The sequence below is a fragment of the Rattus norvegicus genome, chromosome 4 (assembly GCF_021556685.1).
Source record: "Rattus norvegicus strain SHRSP/BbbUtx chromosome 4, alternate assembly SHRSP_T2T, whole genome shotgun sequence".
Taxonomy (NCBI): Eukaryota; Metazoa; Chordata; class Mammalia; order Rodentia; family Muridae; genus Rattus; species Rattus norvegicus.
Genome location: NC_141537.1, coordinates 25,931,506 through 25,956,012, shown reverse-complemented (window position 1 = coordinate 25,956,012; position 24,507 = coordinate 25,931,506). Strand labels below are relative to the sequence as shown.

At 43.4% G+C, this 24,507-nt stretch overlaps 1 protein-coding gene and 1 long non-coding RNA gene across 10 annotated transcripts in view; both read right to left on the bottom strand.

Annotated features, from left to right (window-relative positions):
* Window positions 1-18,808, bottom strand: part of Crot (carnitine O-octanoyltransferase) — a 34,566-nt gene extending 15,758 nt beyond the window's left edge. The window contains exons 1-7 of one of the 9 annotated variants that reach the window (XM_087659484.1): window positions 18,422-18,808; window positions 18,105-18,171; window positions 15,275-15,410; window positions 9,045-9,169; window positions 7,406-7,587; window positions 7,092-7,216; window positions 3,305-3,413 (exon numbers count right to left, since the gene is read on the bottom strand). In XM_087659484.1, coding sequence (XP_087515610.1) covers window positions 3,305-3,413; window positions 7,092-7,216; window positions 7,406-7,587; window positions 9,045-9,169; window positions 15,275-15,389 — 656 coding nt within the window. In that variant the 5' untranslated portion in view covers window positions 15,390-15,410; window positions 18,105-18,171; window positions 18,422-18,808. Of the gene's footprint in view, window positions 1-3,304; window positions 3,414-7,091; window positions 7,217-7,405; window positions 7,588-9,044; window positions 9,170-15,155; window positions 15,411-18,104; window positions 18,209-18,421 lie in introns of all 9 variants that reach the window. The other 8 variants (XM_087659483.1, XM_087659485.1, XM_087659481.1 and 5 more) reach the window with 8 other exon arrangements.
* The window catches only part of LOC148006238 (uncharacterized), a 901,378-nt gene that overhangs the window by 269,190 nt on the left and 607,681 nt on the right, over window positions 1-24,507 (bottom strand). The gene's annotated exons all lie outside the window — the stretch shown is intronic.

Below are 24,507 nucleotides of genomic sequence, written 5' to 3'. Positions count from 1 at the left end.
CACATTTATATACACACATATGCATTCAAATATATAAAATTTTAAAAGTCACTTAAATTATATACAGATATATACAACTCAACAAAAAAAAACATTTAGGAAATCTGAAGTAACTATAAATTAATATACTAAAGGACTGCTGTTCAAATACAGAGGCGAATACCAGCAGCAAACCACTGAACTGAGAATAGGACCCCCGTTGAAGGAATCAGAGAAAGAACTGGAAGAGCTTGAAGGGGCTCGAGACCCCATATGTACAACAATGCCAAGCAACCAGAGCTTCCAGGGACTAAGCCACTACCTAAAGACTATACATGGACTGACCCTGGACTCTGACCTCATAGGTAGCAATGAATATCCTAGTAAGAGCACCAGTGGAAGGGGAAGCCCTGGGTCCTGCTAAGACTGAACCCCCAGTGAACTAGACTGTTGGGGGGAGGGGGACAATGGGGGGAGGGTAGGGAGGGGAACACCGATAAGAAAGGGGAGGGGGGAGGGGGATGTTTGCCCGGAAACTGGGAAAGGGAATAACACTCGAAATGTATGTAAGAAATACTCAAGTTAATTAAAAAAAAAAAAAAAAAAAAGGACTGCTGTTAATTTATGAGATAAGCCATTGGCTGTGATATGGCAGTTATGTGTATATTTTACTGATATTTTAGAGATGCATACTAAAATATTTACAGTAACAGACACAATGTCTGAGATTTGCTTCAAATTACCCACATGGAACTGAAAGAAAAGACACAAAATGCAACTGGATGGAACTGGTATTGAAGACCATGACAGGGCATAAGCGTGCTGAGAACTTGGGAAGGGACAGAAGGTCACGTGAGGTGGAAACTAAAAGGAGACTACGAGAGACAGGAGGAAGGGGATGAGGAGACTGGGAAAGGTAAACAAAAACAAATTTTGCTTGAGAAATGTCATAATGAAACCCAATTCTTTATAAGCCAAGAAAAAATAAGGTATAGTTGAAAAGTGATCATATGCATCACTGAAGAGGTCAGAGATCAGGAGCTGAGCATGGTGAGAGAGGTCTTCCTCTTATAATTGAGTCTTTTTATGTTTTCAAACTCTCAGAAATAGTGTAAAAAGGCTCATCATCATCATCATCACCACCACCACCATTACCAACACCATTATCATCACCACCACCACCACCACCAGCACCACCACCAGCACCACCACCACCACCAGCACCACCACCACCACCACCAGCACCACCACCACCACCACCAGCACCACCAGCACCACCACCATCATCATCACCACCACCACCACCATCATCATCATCACCACCACCATATATAGTACAAGTAAATTTATTGCCCTTGATCTGGAAGTATGGAGCACACTAAACTAATATCAATAACTAATTCTGGAGTAGGGAGATGGGACTGGTAATACATGGAATGTTTTTCTTTTCTCCAACCAGAATACATGCATATCTATCTGGTAAAACTGAAAATTAAAAATAGGTGTTTTTAAGAATAGCATTATGAAACTCTTATTTTAAAACTTACTGTCATTTAAAGGAAGGAAATTCTGAACCCTAGTTTTGTAACCCAAGCAAGAGCTTGAGACCTAAGGAAATCCTAGAAAGTCCTCTGAGATAGTCTCCTCAGATAGTCTAAGTAGGTCAGGAGTTGCCTAAGGCCAGGGTGATCTTGAGAGCCTTCACTCCTGATCCTCCTGCTGGAAGGACAGGCCTGTGTGCCAGCACTCCAGCACAGGAAAAGAGGAGAAACACAGGAGGGCAGGGGACACGAGAGAGCTGGTTAACTAAAACAAAACAGGTTATATATATAATTTCATGACTAACCTCTTGGTACTGGGTCTGTGTGTGAGTGTGTGCATGTGCGTGTGTGTACACCTGAAGAAACAGAGGCCATGAATTTGAAAGAGTTACAGTAAGCAAGGCAGGAGAGGTGCTCGTGGGAAGGGCTAGAGGGAGAAAAGGGAAAGGAGGAAATGACATTCTTGTACCTTAATTTCAAAAGATAAAGCTTTTTCAAAAAGGAGGTATAAAAACAGCTATGGAAGCCTATCTTGTACCTAAATTAAAAACATAAAAACCAAATTTGGAAGGAGATATCCCACATAATGATGGTTCTAGAAGCAGCAGCAGGTCACTAACTAAAGTTCCAGGGAGAGGTATGGGTACTACCAGAGAAGCTGCTCTTCATGGAGGACCCAGAAAGACTCCCAGACAATACTCTCTTGCTATTCCTCTTGGTTGCTGTGCTAGCTAGTTTGATTTCAACTTAACACAAGCTAGAGTTCTTTGAGAAGAAGGAACGTCAATGAGAAAATGTCCCCACTAGACTGTCCTGCAGGATCGGCTTGGTTCATTTTCTTAATTAGGGATTGCTACGGGAGGCTCAGGCCCCTGTAGTTGATGGCACTGCTGGGCAGGAGGTCCAGGGCTCTGTAAGAGAACAGGCTGAGCAAGCACAGGAGTGAGGCCGTGAGCAGCATCCCTCCATGGCCGCTGCATCAGTTCCTCCCTTCACGAAGGACTATGAATATAAGCTGAAATAAACCATTTTCCCCCAAGTTGCTTTTGCCTTTACTACAGCAATAGAAACAAACCCTAACCAAGACAGTTACCAACCCAAACCAGGTAAGACAGCACAGACCCTGACTGCAAATAGAAGAATGAATGGAGCTGGAACTGAGCTAGAAACTGCCCCCAGTACTGGCTCGCTCTTCAAAGTGCTGAAAGGAGCTCTGCAGGGTCAGCTACAAACTCCAACTACAGCACCATGTATCTACCTGTGTAAGGAAAGCACGATTGCTATGTGGTAACCAACTGCTGCCATACTGGCTCTGAACCCTTACCTAGTACGGTAACCCAGTCAAGTACAGAAGCTTGGAAAAGCACAGGCCCTAGCAGCTCCATGAGGCCTGTGGGAACTTAGTACTACTGCTCAGTAAAATGCACAGTGTCAAACTTGCCTGACTGTCTGCCACTATGCTGCCCACCATGATGCCAACACACTAACCCTCTGAAATTGTTAGCAAGTCTTCAATTAAATTCTCAGAGAGGAGAGCTCACGGTCTTGACCTGTATTCACTGCTGCACTCAGAGGGCCCTGGTCAAACTCCATGGATCATAACAAAACAAAATGTCATGAATGTGGGAAAGAGCTGTATGGAAAACGGGAGCTGACGGGGATGCCAGGAGCGAAGTCAAAGTGGGGGAGAATAAGAAGAGTACATTCTACGCGTGCGTAAAACTGCCAAAGAACAAACTTAATTGATTTAAGATGCACAGTATCTTTAAGAGGTGGTTAAAGACCTGAGAAGTTCTGGTGGGGTGATCAAACAACCGTCATGGAGGACATCGAAGACAAACGCTCTGCCTCGACACAGCACGGCAATGTGGGTCGGACAATGCCCCTCGCTCTCTGCAAAAGGACACGGAAACACATGAAATTATAATTACTGCAGTATTTTATTTATCATAAATGATAAATTTTAAATAATGGTAGATTATCAAATGTGATATGTAAAATGTATCTCCTAGACAGGGAGAACAAGAACCCACCAATGAACACAAAGCTACAATCAGGTAACAGTAAATCCTGGCATGGTACTTCACAGCAAGGCAGCCAGACACCCAACCGTGAACTGCGTGTTTCAAAAACACTAGAAGAAAGGACTTTCAGTTTTCCATAAAGAGTGGCAGATGTTTGAGGAGATGTCTAACTTGATTTCATAATGTAGACATAATATTGACATCATATGGTAGTTAACATGTATAACTTTTATGTTTATATTTTTCAAATTAGAAAACACAAGGAAACTTTAATTAGAAAACATAAGGAAAAACTCCAAGATTATAGTCACAGCTCAGTGGCAGACTGCTTGCCTACGATGCCTGAGACCAAGTGTGGTCCTTATAACCATAAGGAAGAAATGATAAGTTGACAGAATTTCAGTTACTATGATAGAAATACACACTCTTGAAACCTGTCCATGTGAATCTTGAACTCGTTAAGTTTTAAGTATTTGTGCTCTGTGAAAGACACTAGAGAGCTGTGAATTTTTAAATTTGACTTAAGAGACAGAAATGGGAAGGGGTATCTGGGTGATGGTGGCCCATGCCTTTAATCCCAGCCCTGGGGAGACGGAGGCAGGAGGATTGGAGTTTGAGGCCAACTGCTGTATAGAATAAGTTCCAGGTCAGCCAGGGCTACACTGAGAAACCCTGTCTCAAAAAACCAACCAACTTGTCGCCACAATGAAGGGGGGTTAGAGAGGGGTGAGGAAGCAGTGGGTGGGTAAGTGAGAGAGCACCCTCTTAGAGGCAAAGGGGAGGGGAGGGGATGGGGAGGTTGGAGGGGAGACCAGGAAGGGGGACAACACTTTAAATGTAATGAAAACATAATAATTAAAAAAACAAACAAACAGGAATGGGAAGGAAGTTGGAGATCTGAGGAATCCTGGAAGAACCACTTGAGAGAACACTGTGATTGCTTTAATGTTCATTATCACTGAATAATTTATTGCCATCTACACCTATACCACTCTGAACCTTCCCAATCCCTCCCCTAATCTCCAAGGGAGGAGGGTAGGTGTGCTGCACCTGGAGCACTTAGTGCTCCAATGGACGACAGTACCCCAGTACTGTCAAGCAACAATTCCTCAGTGAAGCTGTCAGTAGAGAACATCATATACCTGAGTGTCAGGGGGAGGAACTTTGGCAGTCTGTGTCCCTGCTCCTTGTCTCTCAGACAGGACAGAGGAAAGGGATGTAAGATGAGAGGCACAGTAGCACAGAACAAAGTGGACTGGTGGGAATTTATTCAGTGCTTTATACACGGTGCTCTACCTCCTCCGTATCTAGGAGATATATGTTTTTGTTCCTCAGAGTATTTCCAAGCCATTTCTTCTCCCTGACCCCTTTAGACACCCCAGATCCGTTTACATGTCCCACCCATGCCCTTCATTACCATCTCCTATTGACATCTTCCCCAAGACTTAGAGCTTAAAAAGAAAACAGAATCACCACCACTTAGTCAGTAACGATGTGGGAGAGTGTCAGGAGTGCAGTGCCTCACAATCAACTGATAGGGCTATGTGAAGAGGGATCTGAACGAAATGGAAAATATGAACCAGGGAAATTCTGCAGACACTAGCGACCAGAGGGAACAGAAACTGTAAACGTATCAGGACAAAAGTGACCCGGTTTGCTATACAAAAGAGCTCAGTGGCCATCAGCAGAGAAAGGGCATAGGTCAGGCTGAGGCTAGACCACCTGCGACTCAGAAAGGACTTGCAGTGTTCCGTATGATGGAAAGGAAGCTAAGGGAGGTTTTACTCAGGAGAGTGCTAATGTGATCTGCCCAGAACTTTAGAAAGGTCCCTTCCGTGGACCAGAAAAGTTGCCCAGGGTTAGTTTTGAAGTTTCTTTTGTCTGTGGTACTGTGGAGTGGATCAGGGCCTCCCACCTCTGAGCTACACCCCAGCTTACTGTCCATCTACTTTTCGAAAAGGAATGTGAACTACACAAATGTACAACTATGTAATACTACAGGAAAACAGGGTGGACAAACATGTGGGCAAGTATTTCAGGGCTGCTGAAAAACATTATCCCTGAGTGACTTGAAACAACAGATCTATTATCTCTTAGGGGGTTGAAGGATGAATCTGAAGTTCGGCTTGCTGTGATGGAATGAAGGACAGGCTCTAGAGAGACTATTTCCTTCCTCAGCCCAGGAGCCCCTCCTTCCACCTTCAAAGCCATCAAGGGGAGATGAGAACCTGCTGTGCTGCCACCTCTGGGTTTCTTCTAAGGACCCATAGGACTCTCGATCTGTGTGATTAATTCAGCATAACTTCATCTCCAGGTCAACTCATTAACAACCTTCGTCCCTCCCTGCTGGGGCCTGGGACATGGCATCTTCAGAGGACCATTATTCCCCTGTGTACATAGGATGGTCGCTCTGATTCCGTGAGTTTTTAAGTAACAGTCGGCAACTGGAAGGCTTAATTATCTTGGGACAATCTGCCTGTATCTTTTCTGGGCACAGGGACGAAATCTAAACAAAAAGAACAAGACACATGGCATTCACAGCAAAAAGGATAAAAAGAATGTCATCTTTCCCTCACCTTGTGTGAAGCTATCAAAGTAAAAGAATTATTTACTTTACTCTCCCCAAATGGGGAAAAAACCACACTGAAGGTGTTTTCCCATGCATTAGAAATGTAAGAAGGACCATTTCCACTGGCCACAGTCTTAGGGAGTACAGAGGTCAAACAGTGGGAGTAGCTTATATAAACTTCAATTCCACCTACATATTCCCTCCATTCCACTCAGCATGAGATAAAGACTTGGGATTCACTGTCACTCTGAGGAGGCTGAGTGAGGTCAAACAGAAGAGTTAGTTAACATACTCTTGGTTTCCTGAGAAGGGCAGGTACGGGCACTTATGGAAGCAAGCCATCTACTCTCACCACCAGCATCACAAATGGGGAGGGCCAATCTTGCCTTAACATGGATACATAAAATAGGATTCCTTCAGAAAAAAGTAAGAGTTCACGAGCTGAGAATGAGGCACAAGGCAAAAAACAGTCCTACAAGTGCAGGAGCAAACTAATTATAGCAAGACGCTATGGGCCACATGAGAGGGAAGGGTGTGGCTGTCCAGAGCAGTGAGGCCATATGATTTATCACAACATGGACACGAAGACAGCCAAGGTGGACCACTGATAGACATGTGTCTGTTCCAAGGGATAGCGGGAACTGCAACATTCGTGGTGATGGAGTTTGAAGTTAAAAGGGTCTAGGGCGTATATGTTGGAAAAGACCTTAGTGATGAGTAGAAATAAAGGTTCTGGTGAAGAAAATGGGGTCTTGGAAAATGTATAACTAAAAGTTAAAGTCATTCTCCCTAATATTCATCAAGAATATTACTGAGCTAGTAATGGGAGAGAACATAGTTTCACTGAAAGTCTCTGATAAACTTATCAAAACCCAATTGTTTAAAATAGTATCTTAGAAATCACCACAAAACTACCCAAATTTCAGTGCCTCCCCTCTGCCCTGCCAAAAATGAACCACGTCCCAGGTCTTTACTTACCAGTCTTAAAATAATTCATAATCGAATCTCTAGTGATTCCCGGAACCTTGCAGGTAGAAAACAGCATCCGGAATTGGTTCATGTCTAGAGGAGTATTTCCAGATTTATGTACAGGCAATTTTTCTCTATTAAAAAAGCATTTTGATTAAAAAGTCATTGTTAAAACTATATTATCCTTCCCCCAAATAACCGAGTTAAGTTGACGGTATCTGCTTATTTCCCAGTTGGGCAGACCCACGGCTCAGCCTGTGCCAGGGCCCTGAGTGCCTGTCCCTCCTCAGCGCAGCCTGAGCCGGGATCCTGAGCACACTCACCTTCTTAGCAGCTGCCAGTAGTTCAAGTTGTGCCACAGTAGTATGCTTCCTCTTTCCAACTGAGTGCCTTCCCTTGCAGGCCAGTAGTGTTCAAAGTGGGGAGACGGACCCACAAAGTTCACGTTCAGTTGTGATGGAATACGCACATCCAAGTAGGCGACATTGAGCCACCACTCTTCCAGCTAAAGGGAATGAGGAATGTTACCTCTTCCAAATCTTCCAGTACGCAACTGCTAGCAAGAGAGCACGGTACACTTGTCCTTGATCCTTCCAGTTCAAAACCACATCTTAAGTCATCACAGATAGAGAAAACTGCTGCTTTAATACCCCCCCCCCACCTGAAACTATTAACTTTTAAATACTAGCTGTTTTACGGCCGCTATCAAACTTTCCCTACTACTCACCTTTCCCTATTAGCCAACAGGCTATTGTGGTGAGTCCGAGAGTGTAACAGATATTCATTGGAGCCACTTAGTAACAGTTATTAAGTAAGCCGATATAAAATCATGTTCCTTTACCCAAAACGACAAAAAAACAACCTAAAATTCTACTTAGAAATGCAAGACCCAGGGCTGGAGAGATGGCTCAGTGGTTAAAAGCAATGGCTGCTCTTCCAGAGGTCCTGAGTTCAAATACCAGCAACCACATGGTAGCTCATAACCATCTGTAATGGGACCTGGTGCCCTTTTCTGGTGTGTCTGAAGATAATAATAAATGATAATAAATAAAATTAAATAAATAGAAATGCAAGACCCTTCAGTGTGCTTCAAACTAATTTACACTTTTCTCTGAAACTCCATTTTATGTGTCCCCTGTCACAGCAAGAGAATGAACTTCTTATAAGACCTGAGTGAGACAAACACTTCATTACCTTTACCCCATTGTAATTAAACTCTCTCCAAAATTGAGAACGAAGGAATTTAGAAGATTTTTTTTCATCATAAAGATCACTGTCTCACTGAAAACATCAGACATTTTTCTCTTTAAAATTGTAAGTCACCATCATTATTTTTCCATAAGGCAATGCTTTCTAATCACAAAACGTCACCCTCTAATTCATGTAGTGGAGAAGTGGTTAAGTGAAGGAGTCAGGGAAGGATGCTGCTGGGAATGGAGACAGGCAGTGAGAGCAGCGCCCCCTTCAGTCTGAGCTACAGAGCATGCCCAAGCACTTCCCACTTCTCCCACGCTCTCTAGACATGCTATGCCACCTGGTAACACATCTGCTTTAGTGTTTGAGGATTCTGTCAGGCAAACAGTCTGCTGATCACCTACATGAGAACAAGTGGACGGGTGATGATCAGTATGCTCAGGGGTAGAGAGCTTACCCACCATAACTCTGGATCCTGTGACAATCCCGACCAACACGTGTACCACACAGAGGAATTAACACGAGGGAACTCCATTATGGACTCACTGAGTCAGAAACTACTGACTCCAGGAAACCTCCATGTTAACAGGCTCTCAAGTAAGAGAAAAGCTCACTTATAAAATAAATGCTTTCCAATTAAGTGAGTCATGCTGCTGTGGCCATAATGACAATGACTTTTGGCATCTTATAACAATGATTTAAACATCGTGCAATTTACATTTTCCTTTAAATATCAAGTTTTCCATTGTAAGTATACAAAATAAATACCCAGTTTCTTTTTCCTTTAGCCCTTTCAAGTAACTTCTGATGCAATGTCTTGCCAACTCCATCTTGAAACTTTTGAACTATTTCTTCAGTTTTCTTGTATTCGTCTTCATTTGCAAATGGCTTCACTATAAAAAAAGTGATTAGATGTAAGTCCCTCCATATCACCTCCACTGTTTTTATATAAATCGAAACATTACTAGAACGCAATAAGGTTTTAGTTGGCAATGTGAAAACTGCAATGCAAAGGATTGTTTTCTATTTTAATTTATTTATTTATTATATGTGAGTACATACAGTGTGTAGCTGTCATCAGACACACCAGAAGAGGGCACCCTTCATTACAGATGGTTGTGAGCCACCATGTGGTTGCTGGGATTTGAACTCAGGACCTCTGGAAGAACAGTCAGTGCTCTTAACCACTGAGCCATCTCTCCAGCCCCTAAATACTGTTTTTTAAAAGAAATAAAGCAGTAGATATTGTGATAATCAGTCACAATATTCTGAAATTATCTCCAAATTATTCTAGCTGATAGTTAGAGGTGAAGCTATCCTAGCTAGTACTGCAGTAGAAAGTAAGTCCTTTGTAACCACACTTAAGAGAAATTAAAGCATTTTCCATTAATGTTTATGAAAATCGATTGTTTTGAAAATTTGTTAGAAATCAAATTAATATATTCTTTTTGTTTCGTATTTTCTTCTTTAAAATCTGAACTAGCACAATATATAATCCATTCTAAAATATCTGTTTTCAGAGAGAAGTAAAGTGAATACGCAAAACAAAGTCAGTAATCTGTGAACTTAAAATAGATTTTTTTTTTGAAAAAAAAATGGTATTTGAGAAGCAAAACAAAATAAACAAAATAGAGCTGAGGTGATGGCTACTTTTTAGCATAAGGACCTGCATTTGATCCCTGAAACCCATGTTAAAAATTAACAAACAGGCAAACATACAAATAGCATGGAATACAGGCGAGCAGGTATACGCCACCCAAAAAGTAATAATAAAAACTTAACAGGGACAGCATATATGCACACACACCTGCTTCCAGTCCAGCCAGGGAACCAAACATATTTATCTCCACTCCTTCCCACTAAAGGGACAGTAAAGTGATTTTAAAAGGAGTGCAGGGACATGAGAGAGCTCAGCAATTAAGAGCACTGGCTGTTCTTCATGGGTCCTGAGTTCAATTCCCGGCATCCACATGGCAACTCACAACCATCTCTAATGGGATCTGATGGCCTCTTCTGGTATTTTAGACGGACACACAGAAAAAGCACTCATATATATAAAATACACTTAAATATAAAAAGAACAAGGGGGAATGTAATCTGTGAGAGAGAGACAGAGAGGGGGACAGGGAGGGGCCGAGAAACAGAAAACATCAGACAAATTAAGGTAACATTTCACAAATCTAGAAAACACTGTGAGGTAGACATAGTGGCAAGTCTTTAGAGTCCCAGCCACTCGAGAGGCTGCGGTGGGGGAAGTTCAAGGCCAGCCTGGGCAGCATACTGGGACCCTGTCTCAAAACCCCAAAATACGCTAACAGACATATGAAAGTGATGTCTGGCAAGAGACAAGCCAATCCTGATACCAGAATCCAAGGTGCAAGTATTCAAGGCACAAGGTACCTTCAAAAACAAAGGGAAAATGAAGCATGAACAAGACTGCTACAGGGTATTCACCAAAGTCAGAGACAGGCACCCCATCCACGCAGCTCTAGTGCTCTTGCGCTCGCGCTCTCTCTCTCTCTCTCTCTCTCTCTCTCTCTCTCTCTCTCTCTCTCTCTCCTCCCCTCCGCTTCCCTCCCCCTCCCTCCCTCTTTCTTTCTCCCTCCCCCTCCCCTCTCTCTCCCTCCCCCCTCCCTCCCTCCCTCCCTCAATGCCAGGAAAAACATGGTGAAAGATGAATCACATGAAGCAGAGTGTCTGGATTCTGTCCACATTAAATTAGCAGGATTACACTGAAAGTACACATCCTATATTCAAGTATTCACAAAATCCAACAAATGGAAACAGCCTAAGTATCTGTCTGTACTAAACTTCCATTGACATGATACCGAGCCAGCCAGTCAGACAGACAGACAGGCAGGCAGACAGACATTGGTTAGAACCCAGATGAAACTGGAAATGCTAAATGAACAAAGCCTAGAATGGAAGCCAACACACCGGGAAACACTGATCCCTGGTGAGGGAGGTGGACGGCGGGTGTGGAAGGTGGACCAGTGGCTACTAAGTGAGACACGAGTTAGTTCTGGAGGGCTACTGCAGACAGTAATTACACACTGAGTATCTCAGAGAGCCAATTTTGAATGTTTTTAGCATAATGAATCAGTCTGAAGAGACAGATGTTTGACCCACTATAAACATTATACAGTATACATATAGTGAAATCACATAGCACCAGCTAATGTGTGTGTACATATATATTAGGTAAGAGCTTAAATTTAGTTTAAATTTTAAAAAATTTAAATTACAACCTGAACAATTAGTCATACTCTGCTTTCTCTCTTTCTCAAACTGATCAGTTCAAGATACTGATATTGAGGTGTGTGCTAATGAAATTAATAGGTCTCAACCCTACACTCAACAGTAAGATCCACTTCACCAAGACCATCCATGCACAGAGTTCCCGGTGAGCTTTCCAACCTCAATCTTAAATGTGAATGCTGACGGACTGGCAGGCATTGTGGAGCCCTATCCTTTGGATACAACAAGGCCATATCATTCTGATCAGAGCACTGTGCCTACATTTATGAAACCCTCACAAGATTTGGTCTGTGGCTCTGCTTCATAGAAAGGTTGGTTAAGATTCACTGATTCTCATGTGAGATTCTAACTTCTTCTATTTCAAGCCCTACCTACATGTGCTCATGGCTGGCCTCTACTCCCCCGCGCACACACATACACACACACACACACACACACACACACACACACACACACACACACACACACACACACACACACACACGGGCACGCACGCACACCACCCACCCCCGCCTTTCTCTGTCTCTACTCCCTCAAGGTCCCTCCTATGCCCTAAATAAACTCTATTCTATACTATATCATTGTCTGGCTGGTCCCTCAGGGCATTGGGATGCCTCAGCACGGGCCTGCAGAGGAACCCCATCCCCCACACCATACCACGCTCCCACCAAACATATTCCTTTCTTCTCTTTCTTTTTATAAAACACAATAGCTACCATGAAAGAGTGTTCACTGAGACAGGTAGGACTATAGGGAAAAGGCAGTTAAGCAGCATGGACCTTGGGATTGTTATGGGGTTTGCTGCTTGGCTGATGAATCATGCTCTTTACAGGGTAAGAGAGGATGTACCCATCTGAATGGCTTAGGGTGTAATGGAAGTAGAGATATAAAGGGGAATAAACAGAAGGCGGCTGTCTGGGTCACTCAAATGGAATTAGGGGCATAGAAATAAGAAGCCAGGATTGGGTGAAACCAACAATGAAGAAACCATGAAGAAACCATGTAGAAACCTATGGTTTGGCAATGTAAATAATGATAGGGTATGAGGGGAGAGAATACACATGTTGTGAAAGAATGCAGAAAGAATACTGGAAGCTAAAGGTTTGCGTGGAATGAATGGGTTTGGGGTGGGAGAAAGGTGACGTACAGGGGTGGATAAACTGCACCATAAACTAAGGATTTATGAGACCCCACTAATTTGTAACCTAATAAAAATACACGTTTGAAGAGGGGGAGTCTGGACAAAGGTGCCCAACACTGGTGTACGAAGCCACTCCCCCCCTTTGCTTCTGTTTCTGAAGTTACCGTGTGTCTTGAATTCCTGACCTTTGGTCATGAACGCATGCTCTGTGCCAGGGATGGTTCCCTACCAGTGAGCTACAGGTCAGCGAGGCACCCAAAACAATACAGGTAGGCCATTGCTGTTCTTCACGCCCACAATGACTAGACAACAAGACTTTATTACTAAAGACAACTTTGGTCGCAGGACACAGAGAAATCACTGAACTGACCAGGAACTCTCCTACTGCTGGCTGCCTTACATATTGCTAGAAGGTGCTGTGTAGTTCCTTGGGGGTAAAAGGCATCAATAGTGTGTGTGGTGCTGAAGTCCGCATGCTACACTACCAACCTACAAGGCAACTGTAACCACTGGCAATAGAGGCAAGACTGTTTATAGGGTAACAACCACCCTCTTTATAGGATTTGAGGCCTATTCCGCGGGAGAAAATATATGCCTCGTCCTATAAATATAATCAAAACCCATTGACAGAGAAATCACAAGCCCTAGGAAAGAGAACCTACTGATGTTTTCCAAAATAATCGAGTTGTTAAAGTCACTTCTAAAGATACTCATAGGTTTGTAATGCACACAACCCTGGTCAGAGAAGCTTCTTCCTATGGTAGGCAGTGGTTAATGTGGAGACTCATTGCTGTTTAAAGGTAAGAATAAGTGACTGTATGCTCAGGACATCTACACCACCCCCTCACTGAAATTCAGGAATTGAGGAGGGGGAGAGGGAGGGGGAGGTGAGAGGAAGGGGGGAGAGGGAGGAGGGGAAGGAGGGAGGAGGAAGGGGGAGAAGGGAGGGGAGGGGAGAGGGGGGAGGAAAGAGAAAGGGAGGAGAGGGAGGAGGGGGAGGAGGGAGGAGGAAGGGGGAGAAGGGAGGGAAGGGGAGGGGAGAAGAGGGGGACAGGGGAGGGAATAGAAAAACAAGAGTGCAGGAAGGAGTGCTGTGAAATGCCATCCTCTGGCCATATGTTTATCTCACAAGACCATGATCAAGAGATCTAATTCCAGCAGGGAGTGGAGAGGGGCTCCCAAGGCTTCATTTCTAGCAGAGGGGCTGATGGCTACTGATGGAGAGTTACTTTTCTTTCAAAGTGTAGCACTTAGTCCACTCCCCATGCCCCACTGCAGGACTCATACCTGCTACACTAGTTTGAATCTGTAGGTTAGTTAAATGAACTAATGAAAAACGTTAAAAGGTACATGAAGGTGGGAAGGAGATGAGGTGGGAGGCACTATGATCTTCAGTAAGAGGGACCCCAAAATCAGAATGGCACTGTATTTCCCATAAGGAACAAATAAGGCCTTTGAAAGTCTTCAAGCATATCCAATTCAGAAATCTACACTCAGCTAAAAAACAAAGAAAAAACAATCAAGTAAAAACATTTAGCTCTCTTTTGCCTCCTCCAATGCTCTTTCACAGGCAGCTATGAGGATGAAGCAATGTACTAGGAAGGGTTCATGGGAGAGACGTGAAGATGGCTGCCAGCTGGGTAGTGAATGCAGACAAGCCCATCCTCATAAGAAAAGAGGAGAGGAGGGGAGGAGAAGGGAAAAAGGGGAGGGGAAGGAGAGGAGAGAAGGGAAGGCGACCTCCACAAAGCATGCTTTTTAAGAGGAAATACAGCAGAGTCAGTATTTTATGCCTAACTGTATCCAAGAATGCTCATCCAGCTAAGTGTTTAGGAACAAATTATGAATACAAAAGAAAAAAATTAAGCAACAGAAAAGGAGGAAATGCAGCAAATTCATACCAAAGTGAAATGGCACGCTCATTTATGAACAACTCTGTGGCTCTACACCAGTGGTTCTCAACCTGTGGGTTACGACCCCTTAGGGGGTCGAATGGCCCTTTCACAGGGGTCACCTCAGACCATTGAAAAACACAGATACTTACATTACGATTCAAAACAGTAGCAAATTTACAGTTACTAGGTAGGAACAAAAATAATTTTATGGCTCTGGGTCACCACAAACAGGAGGGAACAGCATAGGCCGCACGCAGCACTGGGAAGGCTGAGGACCACTGCTCTAGACCCGAATGGCCAGGTGAACTAAGGTAAAGATTTATTAACGTCAGGCAGCTGCTGATTTAAAGTGGTGATTTTATATGTGAGAAGAGAACGTGAGGGAAATCTGGATATGACAGATTGTTGCACATGCTCGGGACAGATGTTAGGGGGCAAACTACAAAGCCCTTTTAAGGAGTTAATTTATAATGTCAAAACCACAGGATATTTCAAAGATGGAGATAGTCAAAGAGGATTTTGAAATCTTTGCCCTAAGTGGGACTTGTACAGGGAGACAAAGGTTTACACAGTACAAGAAACAACTTTCAAAAGGCTTTGCATGACTGAAGGATGAGCCTAGAGGTGTCCACAATGAGACCCTGACCAACGTCGTTTCTGCGTTACTAACAATGTTGATCTACACTAGAAGATTATGAACATACCTGACTCAAGGTACTTCTTCAGTGATTCTTCAAGCGAAGGAACGGGCAAGGGCGGAAGAGAGTCCTGGTACTGGAATGTTCGTTCTTCAATTGACTTAGCCAATTGATTTTCCATGGTATAGTCACAGTAAGAAAACTAAAAGGAAAAAAGAAGAAGAAGAAGAAGAAAAGGAGAGACATCAGTCACAACTATTTGTAAACTTGTCAGATAAGGAAAACCAACTTTAATATTAAGAATGTGGATTTAGCACCCCATGAACAAAGTGTCACCAGTAAGACTATCAGCCGGGACTACCAAACACCAGGTAGTAAGGTGTTACAGAAAACATGCTTACTCCTAACCTTAACACTGTCTTCTAGAGGTAACAATCTCAGCTACTTCACATATGGAAACAAGCATCTCAGGTTCAGGCATGTTTAAGAGGTCCTACTTGGTAGCCAAAAGCAGATGTGTTATAATCTCCCCTCCGACAAGGCAATATGACAGGGCATTAGGGAACCTGCAGAGAATCTTGCTGGGTGGGTAGGATTAGATGTGTAGAACAAGATTATGGTCTGAGAAACTATGAAAAGCATATGCGGGGGTGTGGAACAATGTGCCATTGGACATTATAGACTGATGTCACTTAATGCTGTGCAGATGGCATGAGCCCTAATCACACTGACGTTGAGTATCACAAACCAAACTTGAATACTTCCCACATTTGTGGTAATTTTCATCAAAATAAAACTAACACCATATATGAATAGGTTACATTGGTATCGAATAAAAAATAAGATTTCTGAAAGAATCATTTATAAATTCCATATAAAACTGGTAACTAAGGAAACAAAGATTGATACTGAATGAAAACTTACCATCCTTTCATATCCTATTTTAAAAATAGCAATGTTAAATAAACTATACTATTTATATGTTATGACAGTTAGCAATATCAAAAACAAAGGCATGGCAGGTTATTTTTGACTAATACCTTTTCTCCCATTCGTAACCAAATCGAGAATTTTTGCTGCCTATATAGTGACCTATCTATATTTCTTCTGCCTTCTGGATATGTCAGCTCCTGTCAGATGCATGACCTATTCTCTCTCAGCTCCCATCTCCTTTTCAGCGCTGACCCAGCTGACTGCCAACCAGAACGAGCACCTTGGACTCATTTTCAGAAGCCACTTCGTCAGAGTCACCTTTCTGGATGAGAAAGGAAAGGCAAACAAAGAGAGGACAAAGCCCAGAGCGGGGCATGGTGGCATGTGCCTAGCTGCAGGGGCAAGAGGATTGCTTCAGCCCAGGGGTTTGAGATCAGATTAGGTAATACAGTGAGACCAGATGATAACTCGTTTTCTTAATAGCACTGTACTGCTAGCTTTGTTACAGAGAAGAGGTGAAGACTGTCACAGTCAATGAAATCAAATGGTGCATAGGACCTCAAAGTTCCTCCTCTTCCCTTTTAATGGTTTCACTTACACCCCATTTGAATGTTGAGAAACCATTGGACTAACAGAAATGTAGTTCTTAGTCTTGAATATGGACGCCGCCATTTTCTAACCATTTGCTCCTAGGCAAGTGACTGGAAAGAATAGATGGGATCAGGTATTTGGTGGTGGGCTGCCACAGCACCCGTCGGGAAGACAAAGGACAGCTCACAGGAGTTCATTCCCTTTTCCCACCACGTGGGTCCTGGGGATCACACTTGGGTCACCGGGCTCGCCTGCGGGTATCAATATCCAATGATATTGATCTCACCGAGCCTCAAAATTTGTCTTTTTTTTTTTTTTTGAGACAAAATATAACTACACCCCAGGCAGGCCTGGGACTATTATTACCCAGGCTTGCCTGAATTCGAGTGGATCTGCCTGCCTCTGCCTCCCTGGTGCTGGTGATAATGTTATATGGCGCCAACACCCACCCAGCTCTAGGCAAGTAGCTTCAATCGAATCTCTTTATCTTTGGATGTACAACCATATAATTAGTCATCAGACTTTTTTAATGCCCTAAAATGCATACCATAAAAACAACTCAACCTGAAACAACTGCTTTACAGACTACAGTGGGCAGAATTGTTATGATGACCTAAACTCCTACCTACCCTTTTTAATCCCTAGAACTTGTCATTATGATAGAACACCATATGGTTGCAACTGGGTTTCACCTACAAAAAGAAAAGTGAGCTTAAAAATAGAAAGGACCTAACCTAATCATTTGAGTCCTTGGGGCAGAGATGCTGCCACACCTCTATGTCTACACTGACGTCCTTAATGAACTCAAGAGACAAACAGGACTGCCCGGAAATGGGAACCTTAATCCTAATGCGTGTGAGCAGGAATTAAACTCTGCCAACTTGGATAAACCTGAAAAGGGATTCTCCCCCCTAAAACTTCAGAAAGTTACTCATAACAGAAACCCTGATCTCTCTCCTGCGCTTCCATGCAGAGTAAGCAGATAAGCTCACTTAGACTTCAGATCTACATAAACTCAAAGTCTGCGTTCCTTTAACAGCTAAACTTGTCATTGTCGGCCGTAACAGCAATAGGAAACTAATGCTAGCATGCCGGGCAAGCTGTTCTCATTACTCTTCCTTGTCACTTAATAGACCCCACAAGGCAGACCAGAATACTAATTTTATGCCAGCTGTAGCGCTTAACCCCTGCAAGGTTAAGCTGATTACAGATTCCTTAAGAGTTGTCTTAATTTTTCAACCATATAAACTAAGCCAAATGATTCCAATAACGTTAAGAAAACGATGACAATTAGCTTTCTGAAGCAAGGTGATGTGAACTCAAGAGAGGTGGGAAAAGAGAAACCAGGAAGTAAACAAATAGAGTCACATACCAGTAAACCAAGATGAAGCGCTCAGGACTTCCAGGAGCCTGCTTGAACAATTCTGATTGAACCTTAACTGGCCAAACCCGGTGGGAAGGAAGAAATACATTCAACTAAAGATCAGGAAAGGAGGAAAAAGGTAGTGAAAGAAGCTAGAAACACACAGAGAACGGACATCTGCTAGACATCAAGTTTAAGTCACTACAGAGCTAGCTACGTTCCAGGCAGCCTATTAGACGGACCCAAGGGGCAAAAGGAACCTTCCGGTGCCTGCAGCGAGGTTGCAGCAGAACCAGAAAGCTATAAAGTTCAGAAACTCCTCCTACCAAAACAAGGGCAGCTCTGTACCGTGGACTAGTACAAGGGAAGAAAAACCAAGAAACATGCACACGCAAAACCAACCAGTCGATCAGCACTCCGACACTCTAGCAAGGCGGGCGCAACTGAAGGGGTGAGCACCCCAAACCAGAAGGGCGAGATGCTCTGGGGACACCACGCCCGCGCCTGACCCGGACGCCTCGGCGCACAGCCGGACTGCATTCAGCTCAGCTTCGCGCTACTGCAATACCCCTTAACCCCTCGCCGTGTGGGAGAGGAGGGAGAGCAAGCAGCCCGCCCCAGAATCCTCACCTCCTGCACCCGGCTTGGCTCTCTGCACTCAGCCACTACCCGGGTTAGCCTGGGGCCCTGAAGCCGAACTAGAACGGAAAGCCGTGAGGGTCCCGCCCTGCGCGCGTCGGGAAACGGGATTGGACGGAAAGCCGCGAGGGTCCCACCCCGCGCTGGAAGGGGTGGGCTGTCGAGTCTTGCAGGTCCCGCCCCCGCCGGTCTCCCTGGCTCTGGTTGCGCCCCAGGCTGCGGACCCCAGGAACGCGAGCAGAAAATCCGATTAGCTCTTTGCAGTCCCGGCTACAGCAGCTTCCTTCCGGATGCTGCGGGAGATTGGCCTAGGTCCAGAGATGTAGGCGGCTCTGCCCACGCTCCGGCACAGCCCTGTGGCTGGGTAAGGAGGGCCCGCGGCTCAGCCTGCTTTTTACCGAAGTCTTAGGCGCTTGGCGCTGTGTTCTTTCTTCCCAGTCGCTCCCCCTTGCGAGTGCGAGCCTCCTTTGCATGGCCCAAGCAAGAATTTTTACTGGAGTTGTACTGAGACATTTTATTTTGTCTACCCTGTGTGCTGGCAAGAGAATAGCAGCAGAATGGATCCGGTTTGGCCTCGTCGCCTCTTTGAGACTAAGATTTGGCCAGCTGCAAGCCCTTGGAGTCTCTAGCGATGTTCAAGCTTCAAACTTTGAGCTGGCCAGAATTTTTTTTTTATCAGTCTAAGAAGTAGCATTTTTAATCCAGAAAGCTAGCAAGTTCTAGAGGAAGACTATGAGGTCAATTTATTTTCACAGGTCAATGCATTTTTTAATTTACCTTTTGAAATAAATTGTTACAATTTTAAGCTTATAGACAGTTTATTTGTTCTTCTGTTTGATTTTCGTGGAAGGAAAACTATTTTACATGCTCACTCATTCGACACAGTTTAAAGACTTCATTTCAAATTAGTATATTAAAAGCTGCTGCCTTTCCGAAATCCTTTTGGTAGTAATCTGCCCTGAACCGAGTTGAGGCTATGTGTCATTGAAGGACTCGGTGTAAATAGTCTTGTTTCTTGCAGAATTACTATGTTTTATGACTGTACAGCTTACTGGAGGTGTTTCATAATCAATCTGATCTCTCTAAGCTTGTCAAAGTGACTGCTAAAGAACTTTTTTTCCCCTCCATAGTATGTAAGTGCTACATTCTGGATAACGTTATATTAGGCTTACAAGATGGAATTCAACCTTTGTTGTCTTTTTTTTCTTAAGTAAAAAATGTTGGCACCTCTTTAGAAGTTTGTTCATATTGAATGTTTGCTGGTGGCAAATAATTTAGGATCACTCACCTTCATTATTTTTGTGTTTTTAGTAGTGGGATCAACCCAGGACTTTATACAGGGTCTCTACCACTTAGCAACATCCCAGACCTGCTGCATGTTTCCCTTCTTCCTGCTTTCATTAAGCAGAAATAGTGTTTCTATAAAGACAGTGACTTCTCAGAAAGAGAAAACTGTGGGACTGAAGAAAATCAATGGGACTTGGCGTATGTGGAAAAAAAAAAAGTGACCATCTATGTAAAAATACAGATAAGGAGAGTCCTTGAAATGTTTTCTACTGGATGTAGATACTTTAGATACTTTAATGTCAAATTTCAAATCATGTAGAACTCAGATTAAATTTGAACAAGCTTGTATTTCTTAGCGCAGGATAGACAGGTCTTGATGGCTAAAGATTCCAAGCTTTTGGAGTATGTATTATACCAGCAAGTTGTCCTGAGTCTTAAAATTAGCTTAGTGGAGATTATAACTTTTTAAAGTTTCTATAAAAACCATTGATTTCTAGTACTCTGTATGAAGGGGTCCATATGGACTCAGGACCCCAGGACAAAGGACTACCTCTGGACAGAGAGGACACAGATGTGGCACATAGGCAAATGGTAGTTTATAAAGCTAAAATGGGGAAACCCAGAGCTAGGATGAGATGTTTACTTTTAACTAGATGTGTTAGGTGAGTCAAAGGGTTGATTGCTGGACTACAGTATTTTGGTAGCTAGACCTTGGTAGTCAGCCTCGGGAAGAGGAAGTGACCAAATAAGGGAATAGACCTTGTTGGCTGGCTTTGGGAATGTCACCTAATGGGTTTTTAGCAAGGCAGAGGGAATCAGGGAAGAGGGAAAAGTCTACCAGAACCATGTTGGCCATGCTCAGGCTGGCTAGAGTTCCTTCAATCATGAATCGCAGTGCAAGTATTTTTAGAGACAGATTTGCCAAAGAGGTTGAAAAAGATTTGCCACAGGTTGAAAACTGCTAGTATGGACATATCTCAATGGAGGTTCAGAGTACTCTATTGACCATGAGTGATCCGGGGATCTGGAAACAGTTTTTGCAAGGCTACAAAGGGAATTTTAAAATTATCATAAGAAATTCTATGGAATAACAAATTAAGAGAAGGCTAGGGTGTATCTCAGTGATACAGCACGTACCTAACATGTGCAAGAACTTTGGATTTGGTCCATAATTGTAAGGGTTTCTTGGCAGTCAGGAAGCCAAAGAATACTGCAAAGTCACATGATACAACAAACCTCACAAAAGAGATTTATGGGGGAAAAACACAGAACAGCAGCTGCCTCTGACAAGAGCAGAGACTGCAGAGAGCTAGGGGGGCTTTTATGGGGTCTTTGGGACGTGCACACTGAGCTAGTGTAAAAGCACAGCACAGCTGAAAGAATTGCTTGTCTGCCAACTTTGAAACACTGGCAGTTAAAATTGAGTCTGGGGGGCAATGGGGCAGGCAGTATGATTTTCCACTGGCCTGATACCCTACACTAGCACTGAAACAAACAAAACCCAACACCTATGAGCTCCCTTCTAAAAGGGAGAACCCCAGCATCCAAAGGTCTCCATGCATCTTCCTGCCCCATGTCTTGGGTAGTTCCCTAATAACTTGGGAGTAAGTTCCCCATCTTTTTCTTTTTAAGTTCCCTCTTCTTTAAGTTCAGTTGGAATAAAATTGAACTTTATCAAAGGAAGTGATACAGGAACTATATGATAAAGCCATATGAATCACAATGCAGAGTCCAAATTTATCTTGTTAAGTAATATCCTGCTGGAAAGCAGCTTAACTCATGATCTGGATATGGCTAGCCAAAGGGACTGTTTTGTCCATGGTGGGACATTTGATAAGTCTGAAAACTATGGATTATTCCATTGTTGGGGGAACAGGTGTTACTGGCACTTGGTAACAGTGATCAGGGATGGCACAGGACAGTGAGGAGTGTGGCTCCGTGGTAGAATCTTTGCTAGCATGTATAGCATGGCTCCAGACTTTCAGTTCATAATACTCAGATATTTCCCCCATCATCTTAGGCACAGGAGGCAAGGCAGTAAGAGCATGTGGCAGAAGAGCCTGGTCACCTCATAGGGGCCAGAAGGACCTGTGATAAGGAACAGTCCCCAAGGGCATCTTTACATGGCCCATCCCCTTCTATTACATCTTACCCCCTAAGTTCCCATCACTTCCCAGTAGCTCATTAAACCCAGAAGCAGATCAAGCCATTGGTGATATAAGAGTTCTCAGGGTCTCACCATCTCTCAAAAGCCAATGAGGTGATGACTAAGTCTTCATGACATGGACTTAGGAGACATTTTAGGTTCCACCCATTAACAGTACACCCCTGACCCCCACCCAAGGCTCATATCTGTTGCCTAAGTCTTTACAGTTTCAGCATTGCTAAAAACTCAATTTAAAACTCCCTTTTAAGACTAAATGCAAACCCTTTGGCATTAGTACTCGGTAAAAATAAAGCAGCTTCATATTCCAAGCTATAATGGCAGAAGGAAAACATTCCCAGGAGGCATTGCAAGGAGACCAAAGCAAGACTGAAACTAGCAGCCTTGCTTTGTTTTGTATGTGTAGCCCTGGCTGTCCTGGAACTCACTCTAGAGACCTGGTTGGCCTTGAACGCAGAGATTCACCTGCCTCTGCCTCCCAAGTACTAGGATTAAAGGCAAGTGCCACCATTGCCTGGGAGTTTGGGTGGTGATGGTAGTGGTGGTCGGTTTTGTTTTGCTTTTTAGTTTGTTGTTGTTGTTGTTGTTGTTGTTGTTGTTTTGCTTGACAACAAAGTAGTTTTTCTTGCCTAATGGAAATTACAGTTGACTGGTATTTTGATTTTAGTTTTTTTTCTTTAGTGTGTGTGTGTGTGTGTGTGTGTGTGTGTGTGCGTGTGTGTACATGTGTGTGTACGTGTGTGTGTACATTGTTGGAGAGTGAACATAAGCCATGCATATGGTATGTGAACTACATTCCAGCTCTCTACTAATAACTTCTAGTGAGGAGAAAATAATATCAAGTCAATAGTCAAACTTTATTGATGCTGGGAGTTGCAGTTTTTCCAGTTCTTGTTAAATAGGTACTTCTAGAAAATAACACTGTAGATTTGCCTCACGAGTTAAAATATCAATGTATTACTTAGTAGATCACTAATTAGATATGTCAGTAACAAGAATCGAAGTGCCTACTGAATGCTCTGTATCCCTTAGGGATCAAAGTCACATGAAATTTGACATATGCTATTTGGGGGTTCAAAAGAAGAAAGAAAACCAACAACAATTCAAACTCCAAAGGACGTGGACTTTGAAGTGAAGGAACAGTCTCGAAGTTCTCTCATGGCCTCTTTCATAGAACGCCTCTTGTCCTGTTCCCCTTCTCTAGAAGTAGATACTTCTGAGGCTCCTTCCAGGAGAGATGCCATTGTTATGAAACCTCGTTATACAGGAAAGATTAGCCACTGTGAATGAGAAACTATAGGTCCCCACACTAAAGAGCTCTTGCCTCCACCTCCAGCCAGAGCTTTACCCATTCTTCTGAGGGTAGAGCTGAGAGACTGCATCTACAAAAAGGCACACCTGAGTGCTTTCTTCCTCACATCTCACACTGATAGTTCCTTCTCCTCCTAAGACTCCTCAGAGCCCTCCCTGCTCACAGCTGTCCTCTCCATGTAAATGAGGGAGTTATTTGACACTCCACCAAGAGGGAGATTGGTCCTAAGGCCTCCTAGTCAACGTTTTCATCAGACCTTGGTCAAATACGTGACAAGCAACTTAAAGGAAGAATGTTATATTTTAGTTTCCTGTTTCAGAAGCTGTAACTGATGATCAGCGGGCTCCGTAGGTTTTAGACCTATGGCATGGCAAAGAAAATGTGAGGGTTGTGGGGGCACAGCTGTGTACTTCATGATTGCCAGAATATAAAAGAGGAGTGATTGGGAGGAACAAGGGCCAAGATACACCTTCAAAGGCATGACTTGCTTCTCTCAACTGAACCTCACTTTTCACAGCCCTTCCCCCTCTTCACATTATACTTGAATTTCTAATAAACCAATACATGAAATGATTTCTATGAGAGCCCATGATCTCAGACAGGCACACCTGGAGAGGTATAGGTTGATGTTTACATGCAGGTGAAGGCTGGCACAATTTAGGTCAAGGCCATTATTGGATGATAAAAAGAGTAAAAATAAGGCAGGGACAAAGCTTTTGTAAGGCGGGAGAGAAGGGGAGAGAAGGGGAATCAAGATGGAGACTGAGAAGGATGATCCAGATACGGGTGGTCTTGAATTGCCAAGGTAGTTGGGATGGATATCATTGGCAAATTTATCTTATCTAGGTTGGTGGTTATATCCTTATCAATTGGTTGTGAGTTTATTGTGTGGATGTATTGTGAATTGAGAGTTTAAAATATAACTCTGATTGTTGAGTTGCAGCTTGTCGTATCTTGATTTTAACGGGTTGATGGGCGTTTATACAATAACTTTTAGGGGACAGATGTTG